This window comes from Neopelma chrysocephalum, unplaced genomic scaffold (genome assembly GCF_003984885.1).
Source record: "Neopelma chrysocephalum unplaced genomic scaffold, ASM398488v2 Primary Assembly neopelma1_96778, whole genome shotgun sequence".
Lineage (NCBI taxonomy): Eukaryota > Metazoa > Chordata > Aves > Passeriformes > Pipridae > Neopelma > Neopelma chrysocephalum.
Genome location: NW_020925422.1, coordinates 1512930 through 1540399, shown reverse-complemented (window position 1 = coordinate 1540399; position 27470 = coordinate 1512930). Strand labels below are relative to the sequence as shown.

Genomic DNA, 27470 nt, shown 5'->3' with positions numbered 1-27470 from the left:
CTCTATTGGGAAAACTGAGATATCAAGTCTGAGCCAGCTGGAATTTTGAATGTCAGTGAGAATGTTATACTTGCATTTCATTAGCCATATAAAGATTTTGTGTCTTATCATTTGCAGAGGGCAATGCATCTCTTCTCCATCGGCCTGCCTCTGCGAAGCACTGTCCTTCTAACTTTACTTAGGTGCAAAGGTATGAATGCTGGTTCCTTACAGGATCGTATCTGTTTGTGTCATAATGGCATAAATTAAGGCCTGTTGTCCACACATGAATCTTCTCTCTATGCTCACAGATACCTTTTATTAGCACAGGCTATGCAGCCCTGACTTCTATTGTGAAGAACTGCATCACTCAATTAAACTGACGACCTTCACATGACTGGTGAATGTTCATATATAACCACAAAAATAGCAAAAAATGAACCAGCACGCAGAACCAATAAACTAAGAGTCCCCTTGTCTCTTTCCAAGCAGAATCCAAGTAGTCCCGGTGATTTTAATGAGATTACATTCTGCAAACACAAATAGTGGCAGATTGTTTCATAATGGTAAAAGTCACAAACAGCAACAGAGGAGTATTTATTTCTGATAGATATAATTTAACTGAAACACTTGAAACTCACATTACAAGAAAAGAAAACCAAAAAATCAAACAACTTTTTTCAACAATATTTCAAATCAATTCCTGCCACACAAATTTATAGCTTGCTAACTTTAATTGCTTAAGCCACTTGCAGGCCAAAAGTGAAAACATTACTGGTTTATTTTTGCTGAGTTATAGGACAACTATTTAATCATTAGACATTGCCAGGGATATTGTACAAATCAGATCTTGAAGAAGTTCAACATGTTATTTTGTGTGCAGCTTCAAAAGTAAGGAAAAATTACGGGGATAAAAATGACAGAAAAAGGCTTGAGCACAGACAAAACAGTGAAAAAAAGAATATATACTTCAATTTCTAGAAATGCAAAGCAGGGGAAACTGAGCTTTTCAAGCCTATTGTCAGGCAGCAAGATTACTAATATTTATCAGCAGCTAAATGCTCTGTAGTGTCACTCCCCGATGCCTAACATTTTGTCGTGGGTGCTGAGCAGTCTAATCCAAAAGCCCATACAACATCCATTTGCATGTCAAGTGGAACATTTTGAGTCAAAATATGTCTTACCTAGATGGATAGTTAAAACAACTGATAAAATACATCGTGTAGTATGATAAGCTCACTGAAAGAAACCTGGTTTTCACATTGAAAAAGTGGGTCATGGATGCAAGTACAAATCAATAATGATTTGTGAATGGTGAATGGATGCATGAGAAGTATCAACTTTTTATAATTCTTTTTCAGGAACAGAAAAGGTATTAGAAAAAAAAATTATTTAATTTTGCACTTGACAGCACCTTGTCAGGTTAGCTTAATTATTTGTTATTTCCAATTAGGTGTTCTCTTTCCTGTCTTTATTCAGTGAGTCTCTGAACACAGAATCATACAGGGTGGAAGAAGCCTCCAGAGATCTCAAGTCAAACCTCCTTTGTGAAGCAGGCCCAGCTGCTCAGGGTCCTGCCCAGATACGTTCTTAATGTTCATTGTTTTGATTATCTATTTTGAATATTCATTTGATGCAGCAAAATGTGAAAGAAAACACTTTAAAATAGGTCCAGGTTATAAAACCAGAGAATTGGCAGCAAACCTGAGTGGCGCATCCAATACCTGTATCAGCTGGAACTTTATAAAATAAGTAAGCACATGTCTAGACTTCCATCTGTCCTTGGCCATTTTGCCTGAACAAACTGTAAAAAATTCTATTCTCAGGGAAGATTTCCTAGAACAAGAAGTTACTTTATTTTTTTTCAGCGTGGAGTAAAACACTCATTTCTCTTTTCCAGCCAAGTAAATTTTTTGCAAGAATATTGTTTTTTTCATGTTTTATAAGAGTACAGAAAACCAGATGTTATAGTTGAATGTAGTTGTGTTTCATCCTAGAACAATAGCTTGAAAAATGTAACTGCCATTCATAATAGTGACTGTGAGCCCAGCTTCTAGTAAGAGGTATAGCACAAATATTGTTAAAGTCTCAGCTAGGAATTCTCTAGTTTAAAATTCCTGTTGGAGTACAGCCAGGCTTGTCACTTTCCACACCCCCCCCGCCTCCGGAATTGCTTCTTTAGGCCGAGTGTACTTAAACAGGCATTATCTTTTCAGATGTCCTAGCTGAAATGCTGACGATATTGAAATTGACCCTAGTGACTAAATTCCCTTCAGTTCAACACAGGCAAGATTTCAGCATATATGTTTATAAAACATTTCTTCACAGTACCCTCAAAAAATTCCAACCTTTTCCACCTGCCTTTTGAGCCTACCATAATTTATTACCGTACAACTAACCCTTCATGACATACCTCACGGCCACATTCAAAAGCCTTTCAAGATTATTAAAACTTTTTGTTAGTTTCCCAGGAAAACAAGGTTTATACAGCCATGCTGCCTTTCCTCTGTGTGCTCATCCCATTGTCTTTGAACACATTTTTCAATTTCAGCCAAATCTGATGGAAACTACAGGTCTCACAGCCATTGCATCCACTCCAGGTAATATCCTTGAAGTACAAACACACAGTTCAGTGCTGCTTCCCCCTGGGGCTTTAAACTTAATGGTTCTCTTCATGTGGTTTGACAACCTTGTACTTGGCCTGAAAAAAGGCACGATGTGCTCTGTGCCTAACAAGGGTAGTTAAATGGCATGTGACAGGGTGGTACTCTGGGTGTCGTACCTGGGCACAGGTGATTTGGGGGAGACAGCTGCTATAGGTTCCACGGACTCTGGAACAATTTGCTGTTACTGACAGGGTGGCAGCTTGTTATGACAAGAAAAGAATCGTGATGACAGGTGTTTTTGGGCTGTCTGTGTGCTCCCACACGGGAATAAGACGTCCCCGTGGAGCCTGAGGGGCTGAGGACTTCCACATAGCATGGACCTCGAGGATGTGACTCAAGGATGAGCACTGGCTACATTTGTCGGGCGGGGAAACACCACGGCTCTAAAACTTTCCAGTGCGGTATTCCAGCCTACCGGACCCCTGGTGGCCTAGTGGTTAGCATGCAGGACTCTCACTGCTGCGACCCTGGTTCGATTCCTCGGTCCCCCGGGCAGATGGAGCCCGTTAGGCCTGTGAGGCCATCCATCTATGAGAAGGTCACTCTAAACAAACCTACATCCTGAGGACCTCACATCCTGAGGACCTCACTGCCATTGTCCAAGCTTGCTTGGCCCCGGCAGATGAACCTTAGGATTAAAGGGTGGGCTCAGTTCAGCGCAGGCTAAAAAATCCATTGCGCAGGCTGGAAAGGTAAAAGACCTTTCCCAAAATCTTCGTTCGCGAAGACTGGCCATTATTATTCCAGCCACAGCCTTTCCAGTGTTGAGCTCCTGCAGAGCTGTGCGAGAAGTGCAGCCAGGAGCTGGCCACGGGCAACCAGGGACAAGACGAGAGGACAGAGCCTCAGGGAGGCGCCAGGGGAGGTTTCAGTCGGACATCAGGAGGAATTTCTCCACAGAAAGGGTGATTAGACTTTGGAATGGGTTGCCCAGGTAGGTGGTGGAGTCACGGCTCCCAGAGGTGTTTAAGGAGCTGGACGTAGCACTTAGTGCCATGTTCTAGTTGACAAAGTGGTGCTCGGCCACAAGTTGGACTCGGTGGCCAACTTGATCCCAGAGGTCTTTTCCAACCTAACTGATTCTGTGATTCTGTGGTTCACGCTGCCCTCTCTGCAAGCGGAGCGGAGGCGCTTGGCCCCGCCGGGCCGCCGTCGGGGGCGGGCCCGCGCCGCAGCCATGGCGGCGCCCGTGGTGCCGGAGAGCGACAGGTACCGGTGCTGCGGCTCCCCCGGGCCGCGCTGTCCGGGGCAGGGCGGGATAGGGCAGCGCGGGGCAGGTCCCGCCGCGGCAGGTCCCGCCGCGGTGCCGGGGCGCGGCGGGCACAGGGCCCCTTTGACCGCCCCCTGTCCTTCCTTGCAGCATCCGCAGGGCCGTGTCGCTGCTCAACGCCGTGGACTCCGGCCGATTCCCGCGGCTGCTCTCCCGCCTTCTCCAGAAGCTGCACCTGAAGGTTGGCGGGGCGCGGGGGGCCTGCGGGGCCGTGTCCCGCCGGGCGGGGCGGGAGCGGGGCCGGGCCCGGCGGCGCTGGGGCCACGCGGCTGCGGGCGGAGCCTGATATTTCCTCGATTAGAGGATTTTAGGTCTTGATTTCATTCATCACTAATTTTTCAGAACTATTTCAGGTGGATTAAGTAAGAGGCGGTAACTAGTGGCAGAAGGTGAATGGCGTGAGGGCGAGTGGTGCTCGTTAATAACCTGAGGCCTCCTGGCGCCGGTGTGTCAGGGCGCTGTCAGGACACGCGAATTCCTTGGCCTTTGGCACAAACCACGCTCCTGCCCTCGCGAGTGTTGTTCACAAAAATCCGATTCGTTACCCGGTATGCAGTAAGCCAACAATTGCACACTCGAGAGAGACATTGATTGTTTATTTCAGAGTTGTGCAAGGCTGGGTGGCTGGTGGAATTCCACAAATCAAGCACACGAACTACCAAAACTTTTTTAGTATTTATACATTTTAGCAAACAAAGGAATTAGTGTTCCTTTGCTGCAAGTTACATAGGAATCTTATTAATTCGTATCCTGTCTTCTAATGATTCCATCGCTTCTCATGCTAATTAGTCCACATGCTCAGTCTCTCGCTTTTGGGTCGGTGAGTTGCTTGGGTCTGTGGCTGTGAGTCGGTGGTCGCGCTCTCCCGTTGCCAGAATTACCTTTTACCCAGTCGAGTGGATTCAGCACAGTTGCTGAGTTGGCTTTGTTAGTTTCTTCCTTATCTTTGGAGTTCTGCGAGATGTCCTTGTGGTCCCTAAATTCTACATTCTTTGTATCCACTATCAGTGATACATCCTTCCCCCAGCTTTGTTAACCTCCCCCTAGGTCTGAGATCATTGAAGCACCTGAACCCTAAACCTTAAAAACGCAATTCTTCCACAAGTAATTTGTTTTTCTAACACCTGGACATCACTTAGAGCTTGTTAGCTGCTCTCTGTTTTGTGGATTAAATCTCCTTTCTTGATGTTTAGGCTTGAAAGTATACAAAGATCAATCATCAAAGAACATCCTTTCTAAGGAAAATTTTACATATACCACATTGTACATCATGAGGGAAACACTAACTGCATATTTTTGTTTATTTTTCTGCATTTCTCTATATCCATCAACCAAAGCCACCTGTGAAACTGAGGTTAAAAATAAAGCCCAGAGCTTTTAGTGAATATTTTTGTCACCTTTACAGAAGATATTTGTAATTGCAGAATAAATAAAAAAATAATAAATCAGTAGTAAGTTTCATTGTACAGTGCCAAAATGTCAAATGGAGACTAGGTCTAAACTTTGCACTAAATATTGCAGGGGAAACTGTAAGTTAAAACTTACACCAGAAATAGATTTTGTCAGTTTTGTTGTCTTTCAGTGTTAGATTTTGTTTATTCCCTTGTTTTGTGTCCAGAAAAAGTAGAAAAAGAAATACAGATTTTGTTTTCTGTACACATGCTACAAACTAAATGTTAAAATATTGCAGGTTAGGAGCAACATGGAAAAAAATGTGAATGTATTAAAGGTTATAATTCTGAGGCTATAAGGATTCATTTGGTTCAATTGCTGATTTTTTTTCCTATCAAAATTACTAGCTTGGATGTTGGTGTTATTGCAGAGTTTTATCGGTTGTTTTGCATGGATACTAACTCAACGGTAACTGCAAACTGTCACTAACTTCCTTTTTTTGTTTGGTTTGTTTGTTCTTTTTTACTACTCCATAGCATTTTAGTAGCTCTTCACAGTTTTAATCAACATTTACATGAGGGACATGGTCTTTGTAATTTAACCAACTCAATCTCCTGAGTAGTTCAGCTGACCTTTTTTAAGTATTGAAGTATTTAGAGCCGGTTAAATTGCTGGAAACTTTAAATGAACTCACTTTCCTTAACAAAGCAGACACTCTGTGTTTCCTTCCAACAGCTAATGATTCAAATAATGTTTCCATTTTGATACTCTTGTTATGTTTGCACGTTTTGCAATCATTGAAATTTTTGTGTAATTGCCTCAGTTTTTTATTCTGACAGCTGAATTGTTTTTCTTGTTTTCTTTGCAGTTTTGCATTACTAAGCGATCTAAATATGGTGTTTTGTTGTCTGTATTATAGATTTGTTAGTAATTACATTTTAAAAGAAGGCAATATCTACATTTAAATTACTGTTTAATTTTCTCCAGTATAATAAGTACAACTTCTGTATTTTAAAAGTACAGTACATTCTCAATAGTCTCCAGTAATAGAGTAGTTTATAGACTCAAATCTGACTTTAAAAATAAATATGCATTAGGCCTTTATTTCCTTTATAACAGCATGGATGGTTTGTAGAAAGATATCTGGAGTGGAAGAAACATACACAACTAACTTCACTACAGTTTTGCCTTCTGTTTTCTCTGGGGTCTGACTTAGGTAATGGACTTAGTACTTGTCTTATTTTTATTTATAAAAGGTGGTTAGATCTGATAATTGAAAGAAAAATATTTCTTTAGTGTCTGTCAGGTGCAAAGAGAAAGCATTTTCTTCTGCTGCATTTCAAGTAATCCTGTGGTACTGTTGGGTTTTAATTTTGATTTTCAGTGAGAGGAATCGCTTGTATATTTCTGTTGGAAAAGAACTTTGCTTTGCTGTTTCCATTTAGAAACAACTGGACAGCTACTATGTTTTTATTTTAACAAGTAAGTTCTTGGTCCTTAAATGAAATATTGTGACTAAACATTTTTGTGCTTCAGGCTGAAAGTACCTTCAGTGAAGAGGAGGAAGAAAAACTTAAAATAGCTTTTTCATTGGAAAAGCAGGATCTTCATCTGGTTCTTGAAACTATATCCTTCATTTTAGAACAGGTATTTTGTTTTCATCCTTATGCATTGATAAATAAATTTTTCTATCCCACATTAGATTTCAAAAATATAAAAGTCAAGTTAAAAATTAATTAGTGGAAACATAAATCTGTAGTGTATTATATATGTGTTGGGTTCATGATTTTACTGCTTTTGTTTTCATGCCTTCTTGATTTGGATGGGACTAATTGCCTTTGTGGAGTGATTTTCCACCTAATGTAGATGTTATTGGTAGAAGGGGGGTCTGCATGACTCCAAGAGAAGTGATGGTAATTATGAGATGTAGTCTTCCCTCTTATTCATTGTAAATAAGTCAGCCATTTTCTTGTAAGGAAAATACTACGTAACATTATGGATCACTGTTTAAGTTGCCTTAACATTCAGTTATGGAAAACTTTGATGCCTAGAAGCAACCTGTACTGAGGTGAACAGGCACACCTCATGCAGCTCTAGCATTTGGAGGAGTGGATGACTGCATGATGTAGAGCTAAATACCTTGTAAACAGAGAAGGTTTTCTAATTCTGCAGTCTGCCTCTACTAAGGTTGGGAAGCCATTGTATTACGTGGTAAATATGTTAACTGTCTTAAAAATTGTCACACCCATGATGTTTTCCATCCATTTCCTGTAATTATAGAAACTATAGTCTGTGCCGAGGAACACATAGTGATGGTCTGTTGTGGGATTTGAATCTGGTCCTTTCTTACACATCAGTTTATGATCAGTACACTTAGTTGACACATTCCACTGCTTTAGAAGGAAAGCAGACAGTCCTCCCCATGGCTCCTACCAACCAAAAAAGTGAAAATGAAACCTGAGATCACCTCCAGACTAAAATTTTGAATTTTCATCTCAGCCAAACATCATACTTGCCTGTTTATTGCCTGGTCATTATTTCATCAGACCGCTTAATTTACATTATAATCATGGAAGATGAACAGAAAAAGCAGTTATTCTCCTCTAGACTTGCTTCTTTTGCATTTAAAAAAAAAAGGAATCCCAGATTGACTACATGTATGCAAACACGTGTGTGTTCTTGCTGATGCTGTGCTTCTTAGAGCTGCTTGTTCTGTCAGGGCATAACTTTTTTAGCAGCCCTTTGGTCTATGGACACATTAGAGATAAAAGGACTTCTGTATGGTCTTTGCCACATGTGTTGTTTCTCTGCTTTCCCTGACTTGGTGGTGAGAGAGTCCTGTTTTGAAAGGGGAGACCAGCATAATACGCACTGTGCGAAACACAAAAAAATGATGCTAATAGGGAGGTGTAATGGGTTAAGATTGGCCCCCCTGAGAGTTGGAGGCTTGGAGGTGGTTGAGTGCCAGAGCAGTGCTCCCTGGAAGGCCTTTCATCTTGTTTGCTTCTGCTGAAAAATCATATATACACAGCACCAGAAGCTGTTGGCAAATTCTGTTGGTGTCTGCTGCGGCGTGTAGGTGTAGAAGGCTGAAGGGGTGGCAGGGCCTCCTCCTTCTTTCCCCTCCGAGGGGGGAGGAGAGGCCCTGCGGCCCACAGCAGGGTTAGAGGCAGCATTTGGAGTGAGTGTTTGTGAGGGACGTGACTCACAACACCTGAGGTAAGAGGGAGGAGGCCAGGCCCTCTTCTCCCCCCGCCGTAGCTGCGGGGTGCTTGGGACAGTGTGTAACTGGACTGAGCTGCCTGTGGCCAAGGCTAGGGGGCTTTTTCTCACTGTTAAGTGGGAGTGGATGCAAGGCTCAGCATTGAAGCACAGCGAAGTGGATGGGCTGATAACGAAGCAGCTCGGTGCCAGGGAGAAGAATCCCAGGCAAAATTGGAGACGGGCCAGAGAGAGAGAGGCTCCGGAGTTGCCGTGCCTAGGTTTGACCGGGGGCAGCTGAAAACTGACTTGGAGGACACTTGATAAACTGACTACACTACAGCAGCAGTGAACCGAGGTATGAAAGCAAAAGAGAGAACCATGCAACAGAGATGGTACAGAACCAAAGAGAAAGGACTCTGAGCTATCTTGGACTTCATGAAGAAGAAAGGACTGCAGCAAACAACTGGAGGTCGGTGGGGGAGTGTTTCAGGTTCCCTGAACACTCCCACCAGAGAGACTGTGTTACCTATCAGCCTGAAAAGGCTTTTCCCGGTCTAATTGAGGGAGGAGCTTCAAAGGGACCGATAGAAGTGTAATATATATATATATAGTTGCTTTTAGCTTGTATAGTATTTATTTGTGTAAATAAATGTATATATGCTTCCCCCTTCCCCTATAGAAGCCTCTGACCTGAAAGTTTTCTCTTCCGTGTTGGGATAAATTGTGGGAAGGGGTGGGGGGAAGCCTGGAAATTGAATTTTGGATTTCTAGTGTGGCTCTCAAACTGCCACAGGAGTTAATATCTAACTCCTTCAATTTTGGTGAACTCTCCTTGTCTTTTCGGAATACTACTTAGTAGTTCAGGATTACTTGAATTTGGAAAAGTTATCCTTTTTTCATGGTCACAATTGGCTTCAAAGCCCAGTGTTTTTTCAGTGATCACTGCTTTGGCATTACGTACAGTGGAAATCTGTACAATTACTCAGATTTCACTTGTATGTGTGTTTTTTCATAGTTTGTCTATCTTGGGAAGAGTTATTTGTAATGTTGCATTTTGAGATAGTTATGCTTTTCTGTCTTCCCAGTTAGAGGGTTAAGAAGAACAACAGGATGCTTGTAGTCCCCCAACAGAGTTACTGGTAAAAATCTTGTGTGAACATAGTGGCCATCCATGGTAGAACATATCTGGAGTGACTTATAGACCAGCGCTCAACAGTTATTTTTCCTCTTAACAGGCAGTCTATCATAATTTGAAGCCTGCGTCATTGCAACAGCAGCTACAGAGCATTCACCTGGATCAAGACAAAGCTGAAGCATTTGCTACTACATGGGCGGCAGCAGGTCAAGATACGATTGAAAAGTTCAGGCAGAGGGTTTTGACCCCTCAGAAGGTAATGTTTCTGTTGTTTGTTTGTTTTGGTGGGGTTTTTTTGTTTTGTTTTGTTTTTTTTTTGCTGAGAGACAATAAAATTGTATTGGTTTGGTTTTAAGCAAGGAGTTTAAACTAAGATGCGAAGTTTGTGAGAAGCCAGCATACTTATTAACAAGGCAAAGTAGTGCAACCAACTCACCCTTTGGAGGTGTTTGTGAACAGGCCTTCAATAGGGGAAGGGTAAAATGCAGTCATGAACACTTGTGGTGGTTTAGCTCATCAGCCTGTTGGTTCTCATTACTTGCATCTGAGCACCAGCCATCTTTAATTTTGTGAGCTTGTTGGATGGTGAATTTTGTGAGATACTTCTTACAATTTTGAGATACTTTTCTATGGTTGCATGATAATCTTACTTCCTGTATGCCTATTACCAGTTAAAACTTGCTACATGCTATGAAGTCTCATTGTATCTTTAGCATAGATGTCTACATCTATGAGAAGGTATAATAACATCCTTTTGTTGATTCATAATAAGCCTTCAAATGCATAAGGAATTGTGTGTAGAACACGTAAGTGGCAGCCAAGATCAAATATTTGGAAAGAATTGTGGAACATTGACTCGCTTTTTCTTTCTTTATTTTTATCATTGCTATATATCTTGTTGGGATAAGATTAATTTTGTTACTTTATGATTTTGTTAGTAACATAGAAAAGGAATAGTTGTTCAATCATCTTGCCAGAGACTGAGGTGAGACTGACTGACCTTTAGTTCCTGGGGTCCTACTTCTTACCCTTGAAGGTAGGAATGACATTTGCTTTCCTTAGGAATCTCAAAGATTGATGCGTGGTAGGGATGTTTGAATTTCTTTTGCTTGTTTGCATGGGTTTTTTAAGACTAATTTATTCATACTCTGTGTATGGTTGATATTGGATTCATAATGAGGCTTTTTTTGGTCAAATGTACCTTGTAGTTTGGTATGTAATTCGGATTCCAGGAATACGGGAGTTATGGAACTGGATCAGAAAATCTGTTTGTTGGATGCCCTGTCTTCAGCACCTTGGATGAAAGCATAGGGGTAGAATCCTCCAGTTAACCTCTTTGATGGAAACTTATGCCTCACATTATGACTTAGAAGCTGTCTTGCACCCTCAAAGATGATTGTTTCTCACTTTTGAAATACCCTACTTACTGAACCTGGAGGTTTCAGTCTGTATACTTGCCTGATTTCTGATTTTCTACCAGTTGAGGCAAAACTGATATGTGTTGATGTTTTTTAAAACCAGTATATCCATTATCTTTTGATTTTAATGTATATCTCTTTTGTCATTGTGAGAAATACTAAACAAGAGTGTGTTTTTTATTTCAAACAACATAGTGTGAGATTTCTCACTCTCATTCCATGGAAGTTCCCTCCTTCTAATCCTTCACGTTATCTGTCTCTGACATACTTCTGCTATATTTTGGAAGAAAATAATGTGAATAGGTTACGAAATAGAGTTACTGGAATATTAATACTTTTTGTGGTGACTTTATAATAAAGGTCTCCCTCAGAGAGAGGGACCAACATGACTTAAGGTCATGACATGATGAGACTGTGTCACTGTCCACAGTATTGTGGATCACATCAAGTTAAGTGGTGCAGTTGGTAAGGTAGAGGGAAGGGGTGTCATCCAAAGGAACCTTGAGAGGCTTGAGGGGAGGGCCCATGTGAACTTCATGAGGTTCTTAATGCAAAGTGCAAGGTCCTGCTCCCAGGTCAGAGCATCCCGTGGTATCAACACAGACTGGGGAAGTGAATGTATTGAGAGCAGCCCTGCAGAAAAACAGCTTGGAGGTGCTGGTGGATGAAAATTCTGATGCGTGCCAACTATGTGGACTTGCAGCCCAGAAATTCAACTGTGTCCTGGGCTGTATAAAAAGAAACATGGCCAGCAGGTTGAGGGAGGTGATTCTGCCTCTCTGCTTCTCTCACCTGGAGTGTTAAATCCAGCTGTGGGGCCCCCAGCAGAAGACAGAGATGGACCTCTTGGAGCAGGTCCACAGGAGGGCCATTAAAGTCATACAAGGGCAGGAACACCTCTACTGTGAAGACAGACTGAGGGAGTTGGGATTGTTCAGCCTGGAGATGACAAGGCTCCAGCGAGATATTATTGTAGCCATTCAGTACTCTAAAGGGGCTACAAGAATCAAAAGGGGGCTTACAGGAGAGATGGAGAGAGACTTTTTACTGGGGCATGTAGTGACAGGACAAGGGGCAGCACTTTTAAACTGAAGGAGGATGGATTTAGACTGGATATAAGGAAGGGGGTGATGGGGGTGAGACAATGGAGCAGGCTGCTCAGAGAGGTTGTGGATGCCCCATCATTGGAAGTGTTCAAAGTCAGGTTGGATGGGGCATTGATCAATGTGATCTACTAAAAGATGTTCCAGCCCATGACAGGGAAGTTGGACTAGATGCATTTCAAAGGTCCCTTCTAATTCAAACCATTCTACGAGTCTATGAATACTGGTTGTTGGGGTTTTTTTCACTTTCATATTCTTTTAAAAGTACATACAGGCTTTCTGGTTATCACTGGCGTATTTGGTAGGGACTTTTACTGCCCTGTTCAGGTGGTGTGAAGAACTACATATGAATTTAGAACTCAGTTTATGTGATTCTTTGGTACTTTCTCTTACCGTGTGCTTCTCTGTACACTTAGCAACTATGAATTTTCTTTTAAGCAGCTTTAATGGATGTGTCCATGGGATTGCTCATGTGGGTCCAAGTGTAGAATAAAGGTCATGATTAGTGTTACTGAGATCTTCATAGTTCTGTTCCAACATGTGAGGGTATGCAGGGAAACTGTGTACAAGACAGAGTTTATGAAGTACCTAAGAAAGATCTTGCAATTTTATCATGTGTTTTACTAAAATCCATGTGGCAAAATAATCCTGAGTCTCTTCTGACACCTCTTACTTACAAGTTGTCCATTTTGAAAGTATTGAAAAGCCTATTTTCTGTAGTGTAGACAAGAAGGACCAGGCAGTAATCTTTCATTTCTGTTTTAAGATAATAAAAAATGGCAGACAGTTTTATTTTTTTTTTTATCAGGGGTATGGTTTACACACTGAGCAAACATTGGAACCTGTGCTCAGGTTTGGACTCAAGACCACTAGTTATTATGAGAAGTAATTTCTTACAGATAATTTGCCTATATGGATATGTTATTTCTCTTAAACCGGATTCTTTTCTTGCCTATAAAGTAAAGGTTGTTAAAAAACAGTATTCTGAGTTCCAGGTATGTCAGTTCTGTGTAAGAGGTGTAGGTGGTAATGTGCTGGTTGATCCCTTCATTAGGCTGGCAAGTCAAATTCAGTTTGTTGGAGCAACAGAACAAGTATTTCCTAGAGTACTGATTAGGTGAAATTTTCTGTGGCATACTGGACACTAATTGTTTGAGAAAAACTGTTCTTTTTTGAATGTAGGTCTTTTTTGTGCACACTGCTTAATAGATAGGGATGTTACTTACTCGAGGAATGAATAAAAACCGTAGAGTTAACCAAAAATTCAACAGTTTAATACTATTAGTTTTCTCACTTCATCTTTTCATTTTTCTTCACTGAGCAGTCTTCAGCTGCACGAGGTTATTAATTATGTATATTCTGCTATTGTGTTAATTGGTTCATTGAATCCTTATTCATATGGCAGTCCCTTTATGATATTATTTCTCCTGTATAATGCAGTCCTAGTCAATCAGAATGATGGTATTTGTATTATTTTTTTCCTCTGAACACATTCTTAATTTGGCCTCTATAATGACAGGCGAGTGATAATAGTCCAATATCAATCTGATTGACTTTTTAAATCTTTGATTGGTAATATATCAGTTTAGAAATGAGGACACATTTATCAGATTACAATGTATTTTCTCCTCTCTGCATAGAAGAGATAGACTTTTAGTAGGGTTCACTCTGAATTCTTACGGCAATTTTTCATCAATTCTATTGTTTTTCTCCACTTCCCCCTCCCCTATATTATATTCTCTGTATGTTTTTTTGGTATTCTGTGCAAATCTCTGTTTTAAAGGCAGATCGAACTAAATGCCTCATACCTTTCTTGCTTTGGGAAACTATTCAGGGTATCCTTAAAATATGTGTCATGAAAAAGATAAGAGTCTTATGTTGCCAAGCAGGAGAAGTTTTTTATAGCTTTCAGACAGTATTTCTTAATATAATGATGCGTGGGAATGCAACTAGTGAAATTATGTACCTAAAATTCTTGACAGAGCTGTCAATTCTGTATCTTGAGTGCCTGTTTGAAGCCATATGGGAAAACTCTGAAAGTGGTTTTCTCAGAAACTGGCCTTCTTGCTAATGGGTGTATATGTAATGTTAATATGCTAAATTCCCTTTGCTAAAGGCTGGCAAATCTACAGAAATAGTCTGAAACACTTGCATAGTGTGGTGGTTATGACAAAGAGAACTGATGTACTCTGTGTGCGTGCATGTTGTGGCAGAAAATGCTTTCAGATATCAGAAGAATGCGAAATAGGGGGAATACAGCTCAAACAGAAAGAATCTTAGTTTCCTTGTAGTATCTGATCAACTAGTCATTCTTACAGTGACAAGCAGAGGTCGTAAATAGTGTTGTACCTATGGGCATTGTCACAATGAATTGTGAACCCACTTACATTATATGATGCCATCACAGACAGAGGCAAAGACAATGCAAATGATGAAATATGTACTGAAGAGACAGCTTTGTACCCACTGAGATTTATTTTAGTAGCCTGCTACAGCACAGTTGAGTCTTGTTCTTTCACTCAGCTTTGTTAGTAGGAATTTTAATTGTTTACAGTTTTTAGGTACTACTTCTTGAGGATTTTTTAATGAGTTTCTTCCTCTCCTTACCCTTTTCGGTCTTCTGAAAAAGGCTGAATTAAGTTTTTGAGAATGTTTCAAAATGTCTGAAACTTTTGTTCTGTTCCTACATGCAAAATAGCGTCTTTTAAAGTTGCAGAAGAGTACCATGCTTATCTTGTGTAACTTTCTGTGTACTACAAAGCATAATTTTTCCTCAATATGTAAAGGAGCTTTTGGAACAGGGGTCTGGTTGTGATTTCAAGGCTTGAAATGACAGGTAATTTCTGGGGTCTTTTTTATGTTTAATGAAAATGTCTGCCTCATCTCTAATTGATATCTGTCTAACCTTCCCACCTTGCCATATATTCTTCTGCTATGATTTGATAAAAGTGGTCATAGTGTGCATTTTTACTGCAGCTCTGTGCCAACACATTTCCCAGAGACAGAGTACACCACCACATTTACCTTTGCACAAAGGGAATCCTGAAATACTGGGGTTTGGGAAACTTGAAGGCTGTTTGTAATGTTTCTTATACAGTCTCTTTCTATTTGCTTTCAAACTAGCTGCTTATCAGTAAAAATCTGTTTAAGATGAAAACTTGCAGTAACTTCACTGAGGGAAAATTCTTTTGAAGTTGCTGTGTAGCACTAGTCTTGCTCTACCAATTTCATGTCATATTATTTCTTTTGTTTCCTCCTTTTTGAAGTACACTGATACTTTTTGGTGTCTGTCTTTTTCTTTTTTGAAACTCAAAGATTAAGAGATGAGGGTTTTGCTTTGAATATTGAGCAAAGATGTCTGAAAATATCACTTTTCTTGGCATAAGTGCTAAGTAAGGTTTGCTCAAGGGAAAAGGATTTTATCCTTGAAGACAAAAATGGGAATTCAGAGGAAATTACCCCTCCAGGAGAGAGGCGATCTTGGACGAAGCGTCTGGTTGGCCATACATATTCACCAATTAAGGTGGATTTAGGTACATAAGTAGCGCATGTTTTCCTTGTAGCTTAAAATCTCACTCTCTTTTTATTTTTAATATGCTCTTAATATCTTCTCTGAGAGGTAACTGTGGTACTTGCTCTTTGGCTTGCTCCTGTTGCCTTTTCTAGCACTGAGTATAAGCTGAAAATTCCAGTTTACAAAGTTAAAACACTTACGGCTCTTAATTTTAATTTTTTTTTCCTGCCTCCTAAAATTAGTGATATCACTAGGAAAAGTTGTGCTGAGAAATCCAAGGATTTCACAGCAAACATAATGTGTTTCTTCACATTAGTGAAGATTTCTTCACATTCAGTGCCTCTATCCCACTTACTTGGTTTAATCACTCAATTAAGTCTTTGGCCCAACCTACCTTCAGTCCTTTGATCTTAACAGTGCTTCTTTTGAGGCTAAGATGCAAAGCTACATAAATAGTTCCTTTTTTTTTTTTTTTAAACTTTCAGATTTTATTGCCCCCCCCTCCAGAATTGTGTTCTATTTGATCAGTATTTTTATAGGATTCTGTAAATTCATTGTCTGTCTGCCTAACCCAATCCAACCCTTTCCTTGCCTTTATGTTACAACCTGCTCTATTTCTAGTTGTTCTTGTTCACTGGTGAAAAATGTAGTTCCCAGTTTCTTCTTTGTTTTGTTTGCCTGTTTGCTGATGGTCTTGCAGTATCTGCAAGATTAGTCCAGAATCTGATTTGACATTGCATTCCAATAGTTTGTTCAGATAGATAAGATCCATCCAGTGATAAGATCCATCCAGTGATAAGGTCCATCCAGGGATTCTTATTTTCTTATGACTATCATTAAAGTTTCAAAGTCCAGCCTTAAAATGTAGTAGGAGTTACTGTAGCTGAAACTTGGCTGTGCATGTGTTCTGACTGTCTTTAACTACAGACTTGTAGTTAAAAAACCCAGTCTATTATCCTGAATTTGTTCTATGAATGAGTGGTTGTGTGTAAGGTTTTATTGATAGTTACATACCATTTTTGTGGTGCCTGCTCCAAGTCTTGTGTTTAATTTGAAGATTTGCCTAGTATTATCAGCTGAAGATGCTGGTTCTTCAATTAGTGATTCATATCTACAGATAAAATATGAGTCTTATGAGGATTTTAAACGTGCCATTGAAAAGTACTTTTCAGTGAAACTACAAAATGTTTTGGTAATCCATTTGTGAAATGGGGATACTGAATTGTATTGAAGTTGAATATGTTTGTGCAGTAGAGGGGCAGATTTTTAACTGCTGTATACCATCAGGTTTTTCCATTGCTAATAAGAAAATGGTAAAGGACTGTAGTCAGAGATTTTATGCAACCAATATGAAAATCCAGCTGTTTTACTAGAGACCTCCTCACCCATGGATCAGTTGTTACAGTGAGACCTACTGGAAAGAAGGTACAACATCCAGAACTTCCTTCAAAGATATTCATACTGCCTTAGTTCAGCTGAATTCGGTAGCAACAATAAAGAATAGGAATCAGTGTCTTTATGCAGTCATCTCCCATGTCCTCAGTGCTCGAGTTTCCCATGGTGTTTGATCTGGGGCTTATTTTAAAGGAAATACTCTCCTTCTGATTACAGATTATTTCTGTGATGAAGACCCTAGCTGTGATGATTGGCAAATTGTGCCTGTCAATCATTGCTGTCTCTTAAAAATTTGCCCCTTTTTATTCTGTTTTAATAATTATTTTCTATGTTGAGTACACTTTTGGCTTCATCCTGCTGGTGTGTCCTCTGTGGAAATGTTGTTTTTTTAAGTAATTGGGGAAAGTTTTTGAAGGAGTTTAAATCCAGGAATGTTTTGTCATCCATCTTAAATTATTCCTAAATTATTTTCATTATCACAGCAGGCAAAATTGATATTTTCATATCTAATTTTGATTTTTGATTCTGGAGTGCTGAGTGTGCTGATGAAAAGCAGCATTGGCATCTTTGGCTGTAAATTTTAGAAAGCAGAGTTAATAGTTTCCTCTAGTTTTATGCTGGTGTGATAACACAGGGATGAAGTTAGAGTAGTGCATTGTCGGCTAATTTTTTTTTAACGTATAATACACATTTGGTCCTTTCCCATTCATACAAAACTGACAGTTAATATTTTAAAAGCAAATATACATATTGCAATACTTTCTTTAAATGAAAAGTATTCATGTATTCATGTATTTAAGTTCAGCTTAGTACATTTTGTCTAATTAATTATTGAAAGATGGAGAAGATCCCCAAACTTCAAATGTGAGTATTCTGATCTTCTTTTTCTACAGTGAATTGAGGAATACTTTGCCTTCAGTGGAGGAACTACGGCAGTTACTCTTTCAAGAATTAAACTGAGTAAAAGGGTGTCCATACTAATTTTCCTCTATGTTATTTGTTAGAAAACTGAAATAAATGTATTGCAAGTGAAAGAGCTGCACTAGAAAATTTCTTATGTTATGGATTATTCATTTCCTCAAAATATTTTGTTGGTTGGAAAACATTCTTAAATGTTTTGTGTCAGTGTGTTATAAAGTACTCTATTAGTAATATGAGACAAAAGATTTCCTGAAGCTGTCTTATGCCCTTATCTCCTACTTCACTGTTCATAACAGTTTCAGTGAGGATAGTATGGATGTCTTTAATTACATAAACAGCTCTTTCAGTTATTACAGTAAATATTTAAAGTTGAACTATCCCTCTCAAATTAGAGGGAAAAATAACTGAAATTAATTGAGTTAATATTCCAGATAAAAAGACAAAATTCTGATTTCATTTGTTAGAATTGGATTTAATTTCTCTCTGTAATTGTCTTTGGGGACACCAAAGGTATCTTGCTTAAGTACATGTTAAGACACTGAGTTGTTAAGTTTCCCCATTACTGCAAGCAGGTACATCATGTAGTGCCCTTTTTGAGTTCGTCAGGCTTCATTTTTAAAGTATCTGATAGTTTTGGCTCACACTGGAGCTATTAAAGTGTAGTTCCTTATTTCTCCAGCAATCATAAATCTACTTCTTCAAGAATGGACTGAAGGCTGGGTTTTCGTCCCTCTGTTATGCAGTCTCCCACTGTGTTAGTTACTCAGTCTTCACACTAAAATAGTAGTTTAGACTTAGCAATCTTAAATTGTCAATATTGACTTTAGACCGTGAATTAAAGTGGCCTTTTAATTAGGGAGCACTCCAGCACTGATGTAGTCGTGAAGCTGAATTTACTTCCATGAGTAGTGACTGTGTGTAAGCCGATCCATGCTCTTATAAATACACCGTATTTGGTAGAAATAGATAGAAAAAGCTTTATTGACAAGCGTGTCAGGTTTTTTTCAGGCTATGAAAAGCGTAATCTCATGTGCATATAATGTGATAACATTTTGAAATAAATGGCCTCTCAAAATAAGGATTAAATTATTTGAAAATCAAGTGGGTGGCTCTATATACCAGTGGAGCCTGAAACTAATTTCTGTATTGCTGTAACTGTCCTACTTTATCTGAAATAGTTTGTTAGGCTTCTACCTAATGAAAGACTGTTTTCTGTGGTACCTGTAAAAAATGAGTCAGTAAGAAGTTATTGGCATTCTGTTTCCTTTATGCAGTTTTTAAAAACCTCACAAAATTTAAGTCAATGACACTGCTTCAGCGTGTCCTTAAATTAATCAGACTGTTCGGGAAGGAAAGTAACTATAGATGCACTTAAATTACCCTGGAGTGAGTCTTTGAGTATGGACCTAAAGTGAGGAGGCCTGCATGTCAGTTCTTAGCTATGCAAATCTAAACCAGCATTCTGTGCCATAGGAAGCTACTGACAGTCAAGAACAGGGGTGTCCATGTTAATCAAGTCCTTCAGCACCACCAGTACCAGGAGGGGTCCACCCCGCAAGGGGTCTGCTTACAAGAGAGCTGGAGAACTTTTTACGAGAACATGTAGTGATAGAACAAAGAGTAGTGGCTTTAAACCAAGAAAGAATAGGTTTAGATTAGATATTATGTAGAAATTCTTTATTGTGAGGGTGGTGAGGCACTGAAACAGTTTGCCCAGAGAAGGTGGGCCTGGAAATGTTCAAGGCCAGGCCAGATTGTGGCTCTGAGTTACCTGGTCTAGTGAAAGGTATCAATGCCCATGGCGGGGGGGTTGAAACTGGATGATCTTTAAGGTCCCTTCCAACCCAAACCATTTTATGACTAGAAGCATTCTGTTTTGTGCCAAGATTTGAATTTTCAGAAGGGATTTTAGGATTTATTATCAGTTATGCTCATGTTAGTAATGTCACTGGAGTCTGATTTGACTGAACTGATGTGTGTGTTATGAACTAGATGAATAAGATTTAGTATCATACCATACTTTTATACGCACATGGTTGTCTTCTCAATATTCATGACATGTGACCTAGTTATTCTAAAGATTACTGTTACTGGCTTTTAGTTCTGACTGTGGGCCACAAGTTCAGTTTGCTTTAAAATTCTCCTCAGTCATGTTGGAAAACTTCAGCAGCCCCTTAGCAACTTCAGAGTAATGAAAATATTTTGCTACTTAAAAAGGCAGAGTTTTGTTGTTTTAAAAAAAAAGTCCAAACAGACAAATTAAACTATAGCCCATTGATAAATACCCAATTGAAATAATACTGTTGAGAATATGTATTATTATATTGCTGATTTCCAAATATTAACAAATATATAGTAATGTTACCAATTTTATTTACCAATTACATTTTGGCGATACTGAAAACATTTTTGTTGTAGTAGTAGTAGACTTCTACAAATTGGATATGTTAGTTTGCTTATGCTATGTGTTCCTTTCCCATCCAGGGTTTTCATAAGTTTTTTTTCTCTCATAAGCATAAAAACACAGGAAACACTGCTGCCAATTTAGGATTGCTTCTGCATTCTCTGCCCATCAGGCTTGTTAATAAGTTCAGCCCAGTAGTGTGCTTTTCTCACTTTTTGGACTTCAACATGAAACTCTAGTTTTGAGATTTTTTTTTCTGTTTGCTAAATGTTAATCAGCATTTATATTTCTCCCTGTACAAATGCTAATGGTCATTTCCTTTTCAGAGAGGCTAATAATAGATATGCCAGGGTCTTCATAATCTTTTCTGTTGCCAATTTGTCTGTAATGGCTTGTAAAGTAGTATTTAACCCATAATGCTGGTTAGTTGCCCACATTTTCTGAATCATGTATGTTTTCTGAATATAATGTCATTATTCTCCCATTAAATGAAGACTATGATTTTATGGTCTAGGATTACCCGGACGTGAAGTATACAATATTTTGTTCTATTTAGTGAAAGGTAGGTGTTCTGAAAGCAGAAAATTTTGCCAGGAGAATGGAGTGCAGAAACCTGAACTGAGGAATTAGATCTTCAAAATGAGTTAAATTAGAACTGTAAAGTAATTGGCTGTTTCATAACTGTGTAAATGTCTGGTGGTTATAAAAACTGCGGTCATGTTGATTTTATGTGTCCAAGCAGTATTTCTGTACCGTAATTCTTGCAGGTTCAGTGCTTTGTTTACTCATTGTTGCTCCTGCTTTCTCTGAACCAATGCTTAAAGCACTTTCTAAGGGGTAAATAGATGCCAAATCACAGATTAGCCATGGAGGGGGAATTTGCATGGTATTATGGCACCATGCTTGCATTGTGGTAAGAAGTAAGCTGTGCTGTATCAATCAGTTCTGAGAGCTGTAATACTGGTCTTCTCTAGTTTCTATAATGATTTGTTAAGACATTAGATGACCTTCTGAAAGCTCCACCTTCTGGAAGCAAGTAATTTGTATGAAAACTCCAGTTTTCTACTTAGAGTTAAAACAAAATTCCAGTTTTTGTGGGTATAGCGATAGACAGGAGGTGTGATCTCAGTATATCAAACAAGACCAAAACTAAAAAATATCCCCTTTTCCTCCTCCAGTACTGACTGAGCATTTAAACCCTTTTCTCCTGTTGTCCTTTAAAAGTACTGCACCCCGCTCCAGATATTTTGAATGGCTGAAGTTGGAAGTATTAGGGAAGACATTTTAGGTGCTTACATATTTTCTGAAATTCTGTTCCCACTCTTAGTTTTCCCTATTTCACAATATTTCCACTTATTTTCTTTCCTCAAATTGGGTTCTTACTAACATCTTTTTCAATGTGAGCTTCTCAATCACTTTGGCTCTGTTCTTGGTCCTTCCAACTTGAAGGATGACTGTTCTGGACATTCAGTCTGCTTTCCTTCTCAAAGTCATAGTCCTTTGTTTATGTCCTGGTTAGAACGGCTGGGGCCAATTCATCCCTGGATGGGTGTAACCCAAAACTGTGTATTCTATAGCCTCCATGCCATTTCCCAAAAACTGCTGTCAGTAGAGGCCTGCAAGGTGGGAAGATGTTCCTGTACCCTTTTATGGAATTCCCTGCTCTGATATCCTTATATGGAATTCCCCGCTCTGATACCCTTATATGGAAGAGGGACTGAGCATCCGCATGCCCTTTTATGGAATTCCCTACTCTGAGGGAGGGACTGAGCACTCCCGCCTGAACTGGAGAGTATATAACTGGGAGTTTCAGAGCCTTGCGACCTCTCGTGGGATCCAGAGGAAGATTGCAGACCACTGCCTTCAACTAGACTGCAGACCACTGCCTTCAACTGGACTGCAATCACCACTTCTGACCAGACTGCAGCAGCTCTCCCACCAGCAGGTTTATCCCCTCTCCCTTTGCTTTGGACTCGGGGGTGGGCCAAGGTACACCACTTTTGTTCATACCCCAGGGTGCTGGGTATACATTTGGGTTTTGTGGGTTAAAACCAATTGTCTGTCTGTATAATTGTACTTATTGCATTATTTTAATAAATTGTTATTCTGACTTATAAATCTCTCTTTTGAATTGAGTTCATTTTGCCTTGCTGGTTAACTTTTAAACCAGTACAGTTTATGAGTCTGATAGCCTGGTTCTGATATAGTTAAGATGATTGTGTTTAGCCTGAATTTCTTTGCCAAAGAGCATTTATTGGATTTCTCGTTAATGAGTATATATTTATGTAGTTAAGAGAACTTTTTTTTTTACAGCTAATATAGAAACTCGTTATGTTTATCAAATTCCTTGAATTTCTTCTCGGTTTGGGTTTAATTTGTAGTAAAGTTTATGGGCAGATTAAATGTGAAAGTAAGGAACTGTGGTAAAAATATGCCAGCAAGAGACAAGAGAATATGTAAAGAAATAATGGACTGTAAATGATGAGGGAAATCGTGGATTCTGTGGATGTTAATTTTGGCTATGTGGAATCCTTGATTTGGTTGGGGATCATGCTTGAAGTTTATATCAGATAAACCGTGAAAGCTGTCTTGACATTTAATGCACATGGGCTTTTTGTAGAGACTGACTTTGACCCAGGTATTTTACCATAGTTATGCTAGATTGCTGATGATCTTGTCTTATTATATAAAATACTACATTCTACTATTTAACGTGGAAAATAGTCTGGTGACCAGGACAGTGGGCATGAGTTGGAAGATCCCATGTTTTACACTGGAGGAAAATGACTGTGGCTATCATAGAGTTCATAATAGACAGGTGATATATTTATGTACCTGTAAAGGTGCTGCTCGTCTACAGTTGAAGGGTCAGATCCTCTTTTAATAGGAGAACTGACTGCTTTCTAATGTGGACCTGACTTGGGACTGTTGTAGGTGGCCACTGAGAAGCACTGTGTGTGTGGGTACACAGCTGGTTTAGCAGGTATAACACCTTATCTCTTCTACAGCTAGTACTGGGTGAGTGCTGGAAGTGGGAAGTGTATAAGTTCTTCCATCTGTCTTAGTCCTGGGTGTCATCACATCCTCTTCAGAAGCCTGAGTGAAACAAAATGGACACAGGAACTGAGTTTACAGGGGTTGTCAAAAGCTTCTGTGTAACTTTGTTGCCATGAATCATTTGCCACGGGGTTCATGGAGCAGATCTGAAGCATTTTTATACATGCTTACTACTATTGGTTTTCTTTAGTATCTATAGTTTTTTCCTTGTTTTCCAGCTTGCACCTGTTGTTTTTTGTTGTCTAAACATAACCCTGAGGTTAAGTAAGTGCCAGATATACCAGTGAGAAGTTACAGCACTAAATAATACATTTCCCACAGTGCTTATTGTTGCAGTGACAAGGTAGCCAGCACATTTCTAAACTGCTGATAAGAAATTGTAAAAAGAAGCTAAAGGTCTACAGTAGCTAAAAACATGGCTTTGTTTTCATGCTAGTTATGGAAAAATACTTCTGCCCCTCCCCAGTAAATGCTTTTCAGTTAATATGTCACAGATTCTGGCACCATATAGTTTCTTCCATCATTCTGTTTTCACTTCTGATATAAGACTTGTTATAGAAAGTAATTTTGTAGTCCTTTCATATTTAAAAAAAAAATTGGCCCTAAAATGTGTACCACTTTGTGGCTAACAAATACTGTGCCTTGACACAAATGCCATACAAAGACATGCCACCACTCTCAAAAGGTTAATTGACATTTCAGGCTGTTGAATGTCTTCTAAGTAAACATAACCATAACCAAATACATGTGACATTTTTCTTTCAAGAAAATAGTCAGACCATTTTGAAGCCTTAGGCAGTATGTAATTTATTAATCAAAACTTGTTCTCATACAACTGTGTTTAAAACAGAAAAGAGACATGAATTGTACAGGAAAACAAGTAATTTTAAGGTAATGCAATATAAAACAAGAGTTATGGCTGCTGTTCAGCTATAAACTCAGGGCACTGTGCTACCACGTAGATTGTATTTGTTCTGAGCCCTCTATGATGTTCTGGGATAGATGTGTATTAAAAGCGAAAAAGAAGACACAAATTTTAATTTATTTGTTTTTGATGGTTTGTTCTTCATGCTACATAGAGTACACTATTTAACAACTTCAGAAAAGTCTTAGAAGTCAGACTTTCTGGGATTTTTTTTGTCTCTAGTGGCATTGTTTTATAATGCAGAATAAGCTGCTAACCTGTCTAAGGCTTGGTTTCCATACTGCTGTAATGAACTGTTGGAGTAGCTGATAGGAAGTCCTTTCTAAATAGAGGAGCACAGGGCTGGAACTTGAGAGACTGCAGTACTAAGAGCTGTCATGTTTCAGAGCTTGCTCGCTGTCCCTGTGTTTGACCCTAGTGCCCAGGTGTTCTATCAATAGGTGGTACTGTTCCTGGTTGCCTGCTTTGGGCTGCTCCCACCATAACTCAGGATTTGAGTCCTTTTCTGTTGGCTGTCACCAATTTCCTTAACTGAACTAAACTTTTTCCCTTGATAAAAAAACGAGAGTAAGGTAGTATCTTCATGCTCCTGAGAGAACCGGAGTTAATTTCTTTACTAAATTTTATTGAAGTTTGTGGAGAGGAAAATGTTTCTATCTGTATCATTCTGGTATAATTATCTGGAAAATACTGGCCAGCACAGGGGCTTAGCAGAGTTGTCCATTAGTGTCATTGACTTGAACATGTACACAGAATCCACTTTGGAGTGTTCTTTACTTTTGCGTGAGAAGGGCAATGCACTGGTATTTTTACCAACCAAGATGTAATCAAGTTAGAGGAAATCAAAGCAGAATTATGATTAAAAATTAATCTGCTTTTATAATTTATAAAACTTTTCTTTAAAGCCTCTAATTCATAGGCTGTGGGCATACTGTTGCTAAAGCTACGCCTACCACAAAATGAGCTAGACCAGACTTAAAGCATCTGCACCAAGTCTCTTTGTGTTGTCTGCATGCTTTCATCGATTTGATTAATATGTAACTTACTTATTTTTATCACATATTGAAGCCCTAATTGATTGCAGAGCAGCTGACATACTGCAGGCTGACCTGCTGAAGTTCTTCCTACTGTCCTGTTTCTGTACTTAAAGTCAGTCTGGCACTGTCTCTTTCCCTTAACTTTGGCCTTGGCTAAACTCCATAGCCATCTTGGACTGGCAGTGGTGGTTAATATGTCATGATAATTTTCCTTTTGTTTTGCTTAGTCATATGGCTTTCAGTGTTTGTTACATAGTTATGACGACATAGTTATACTATTGATGTAGTGTACAAAGAAATGTAATATAACATACATTATTGGGTAAATGTAAATGGTATAGCTGCAATAAATTTTGGATGTTTTGTCTTGAAGCTGTGCCCATGGAAGATGTTTTTGCCACCCTTTGTTATCTTTCATCTAGAGATTACTGTCATGGTAGGATGCAGGGCATGTATTGCTGTTCACAGTACAGCTTCTGGCATGGCTTTATTCTGTTAGTGATTTTATCTGAACTGTTGGACTGGTAAGAGATTAACTGAGATGTGCTGCATTTCTGCTTTTACCAAGTCAGCCACAATATTTACTAGTGGAGGGGAGACTCTAGATTAAAAAGAACTTGTGTGTACATTATCTTTCCAGATGGTAAGACTTTGTATTTTCACTTCTCTTTATTCAGGAAGGCCAGATAGGTTATTTAGTGAAAGTCTTGTAGTTCTGTTCTTCCGTGCTCCATTTATGTGTGAGGTATACCATGATAATGTTTGAATATAATTTTTTATTGATGATTAAAAAGCAATTTAAAATGTATTTGTTTATAACTTTCTATTAAAAATTCTGTTGCTCACATGCTTAGCTGGTTTTTGGCATTTCAGCAGTAGTGATTCAAAAAGCAGAACAGAATTATTTTTGTCATTAACATCTGTATATGGTACAACACACATGAGTAGATTTGTTGATTAAGAAATTACCATTTTTAACTGGTTTACTATTTATTGGTTATTTTTTCTTTTTCCTAAAAGAAAAATAAATATGAAACTAAATTAAATCTGCAACTTTTCTAATAAACTTCCACAACAGGAGGAAACTACTTTATTCTGGATCCTTAGTTGTGTTCTATGAATTGGTTCCATCAGATCTGAGGCATAGGAAGGTCCTTTATATCGAGTGGTCATAGGCAGTTTGAATGGTAACTTTGACAAGAGAGAAGCAAATCTGTCTTGAAGTCCAGGAGAATCTGTGGAATATGCATAGTATACAAGTACTTAACATTTGTAAAGCCTGACGCAGTGTTCACTGACACAGACCACTGGCAGTATTGCAAATTGACTTCAGTGCTTCTGTGCCATTTGATTGTAGTTTAAATTTGTGTTTTATAGCTTGAGACAATTGGATGGCAGCTTAATCTTCAAATGGCGGAGTCCAAGCAAGCAAAGCTGAAGTCTCCTCAAGCTGTGCTAGAGCTGGGAGTGAGCAATGAAGATTCAAAGGTAAGAAATACCTTGGACAGAGTTGGAATGAGTTGTGGTGATGGCCTTATTGTAAAGATCTGAAGCAACTGTTGGAACTCTTGATTGTTGTTAGTTTTGCCAATGTTTTCAGTTTTACATTTTATAAAGGTTATAGTAAACACTTGAAATTATGAAGTACTGATATAATAGCATACATATTCAGTAGACTGAGAGCCATGTTACCAGCACCTTGGTCTGTAACAGGAGAAATACCATGGAATATGGTTATTTTAGGTCTTTACAATATCTTTGTAGATAATTTATTTTTATCACATAGCATGTGATTGGTACTTCTTGCTTTTAATACCTAGCAGCTTGCAGCCTTCTGCTATGTGTGTAGTTATGTAAGACATTACTCATCACTTGCAACCTTTCTGTGCTAATGATGTATTATATGAATGATTACTTCGTATGTGAGGCCACAGAAGGCCAGTATTTGGCAGTTTTAAGGTAGAGTCTTTAGTTCAAGAATTTTAGCAACTGGGGGTGTTTCAGTGCCAAACTCATTAATAATTTTTTATTCACAAAGTTGGTTTCTTTT

General features: G+C 38.9%; 1 protein-coding gene across 1 annotated transcript in view; it reads left to right on the top strand.

Moving 5' to 3' along the window:
- Positions 1-3771: 3771 nt before the first annotated feature.
- Positions 3772-27470, top strand: part of COMMD10 (COMM domain containing 10) — a 107714-nt gene continuing 84015 nt past the window's right edge. The window contains exons 1-5 of the mRNA XM_027709424.1: positions 3772-3854; positions 4006-4096; positions 6844-6954; positions 9747-9902; positions 26798-26908. Coding sequence (XP_027565225.1) covers positions 3823-3854; positions 4006-4096; positions 6844-6954; positions 9747-9902; positions 26798-26908 — 501 coding nt within the window. The 5' untranslated portion in view covers positions 3772-3822. The remainder of the gene's footprint in view (positions 3855-4005; positions 4097-6843; positions 6955-9746; positions 9903-26797; positions 26909-27470) is intronic.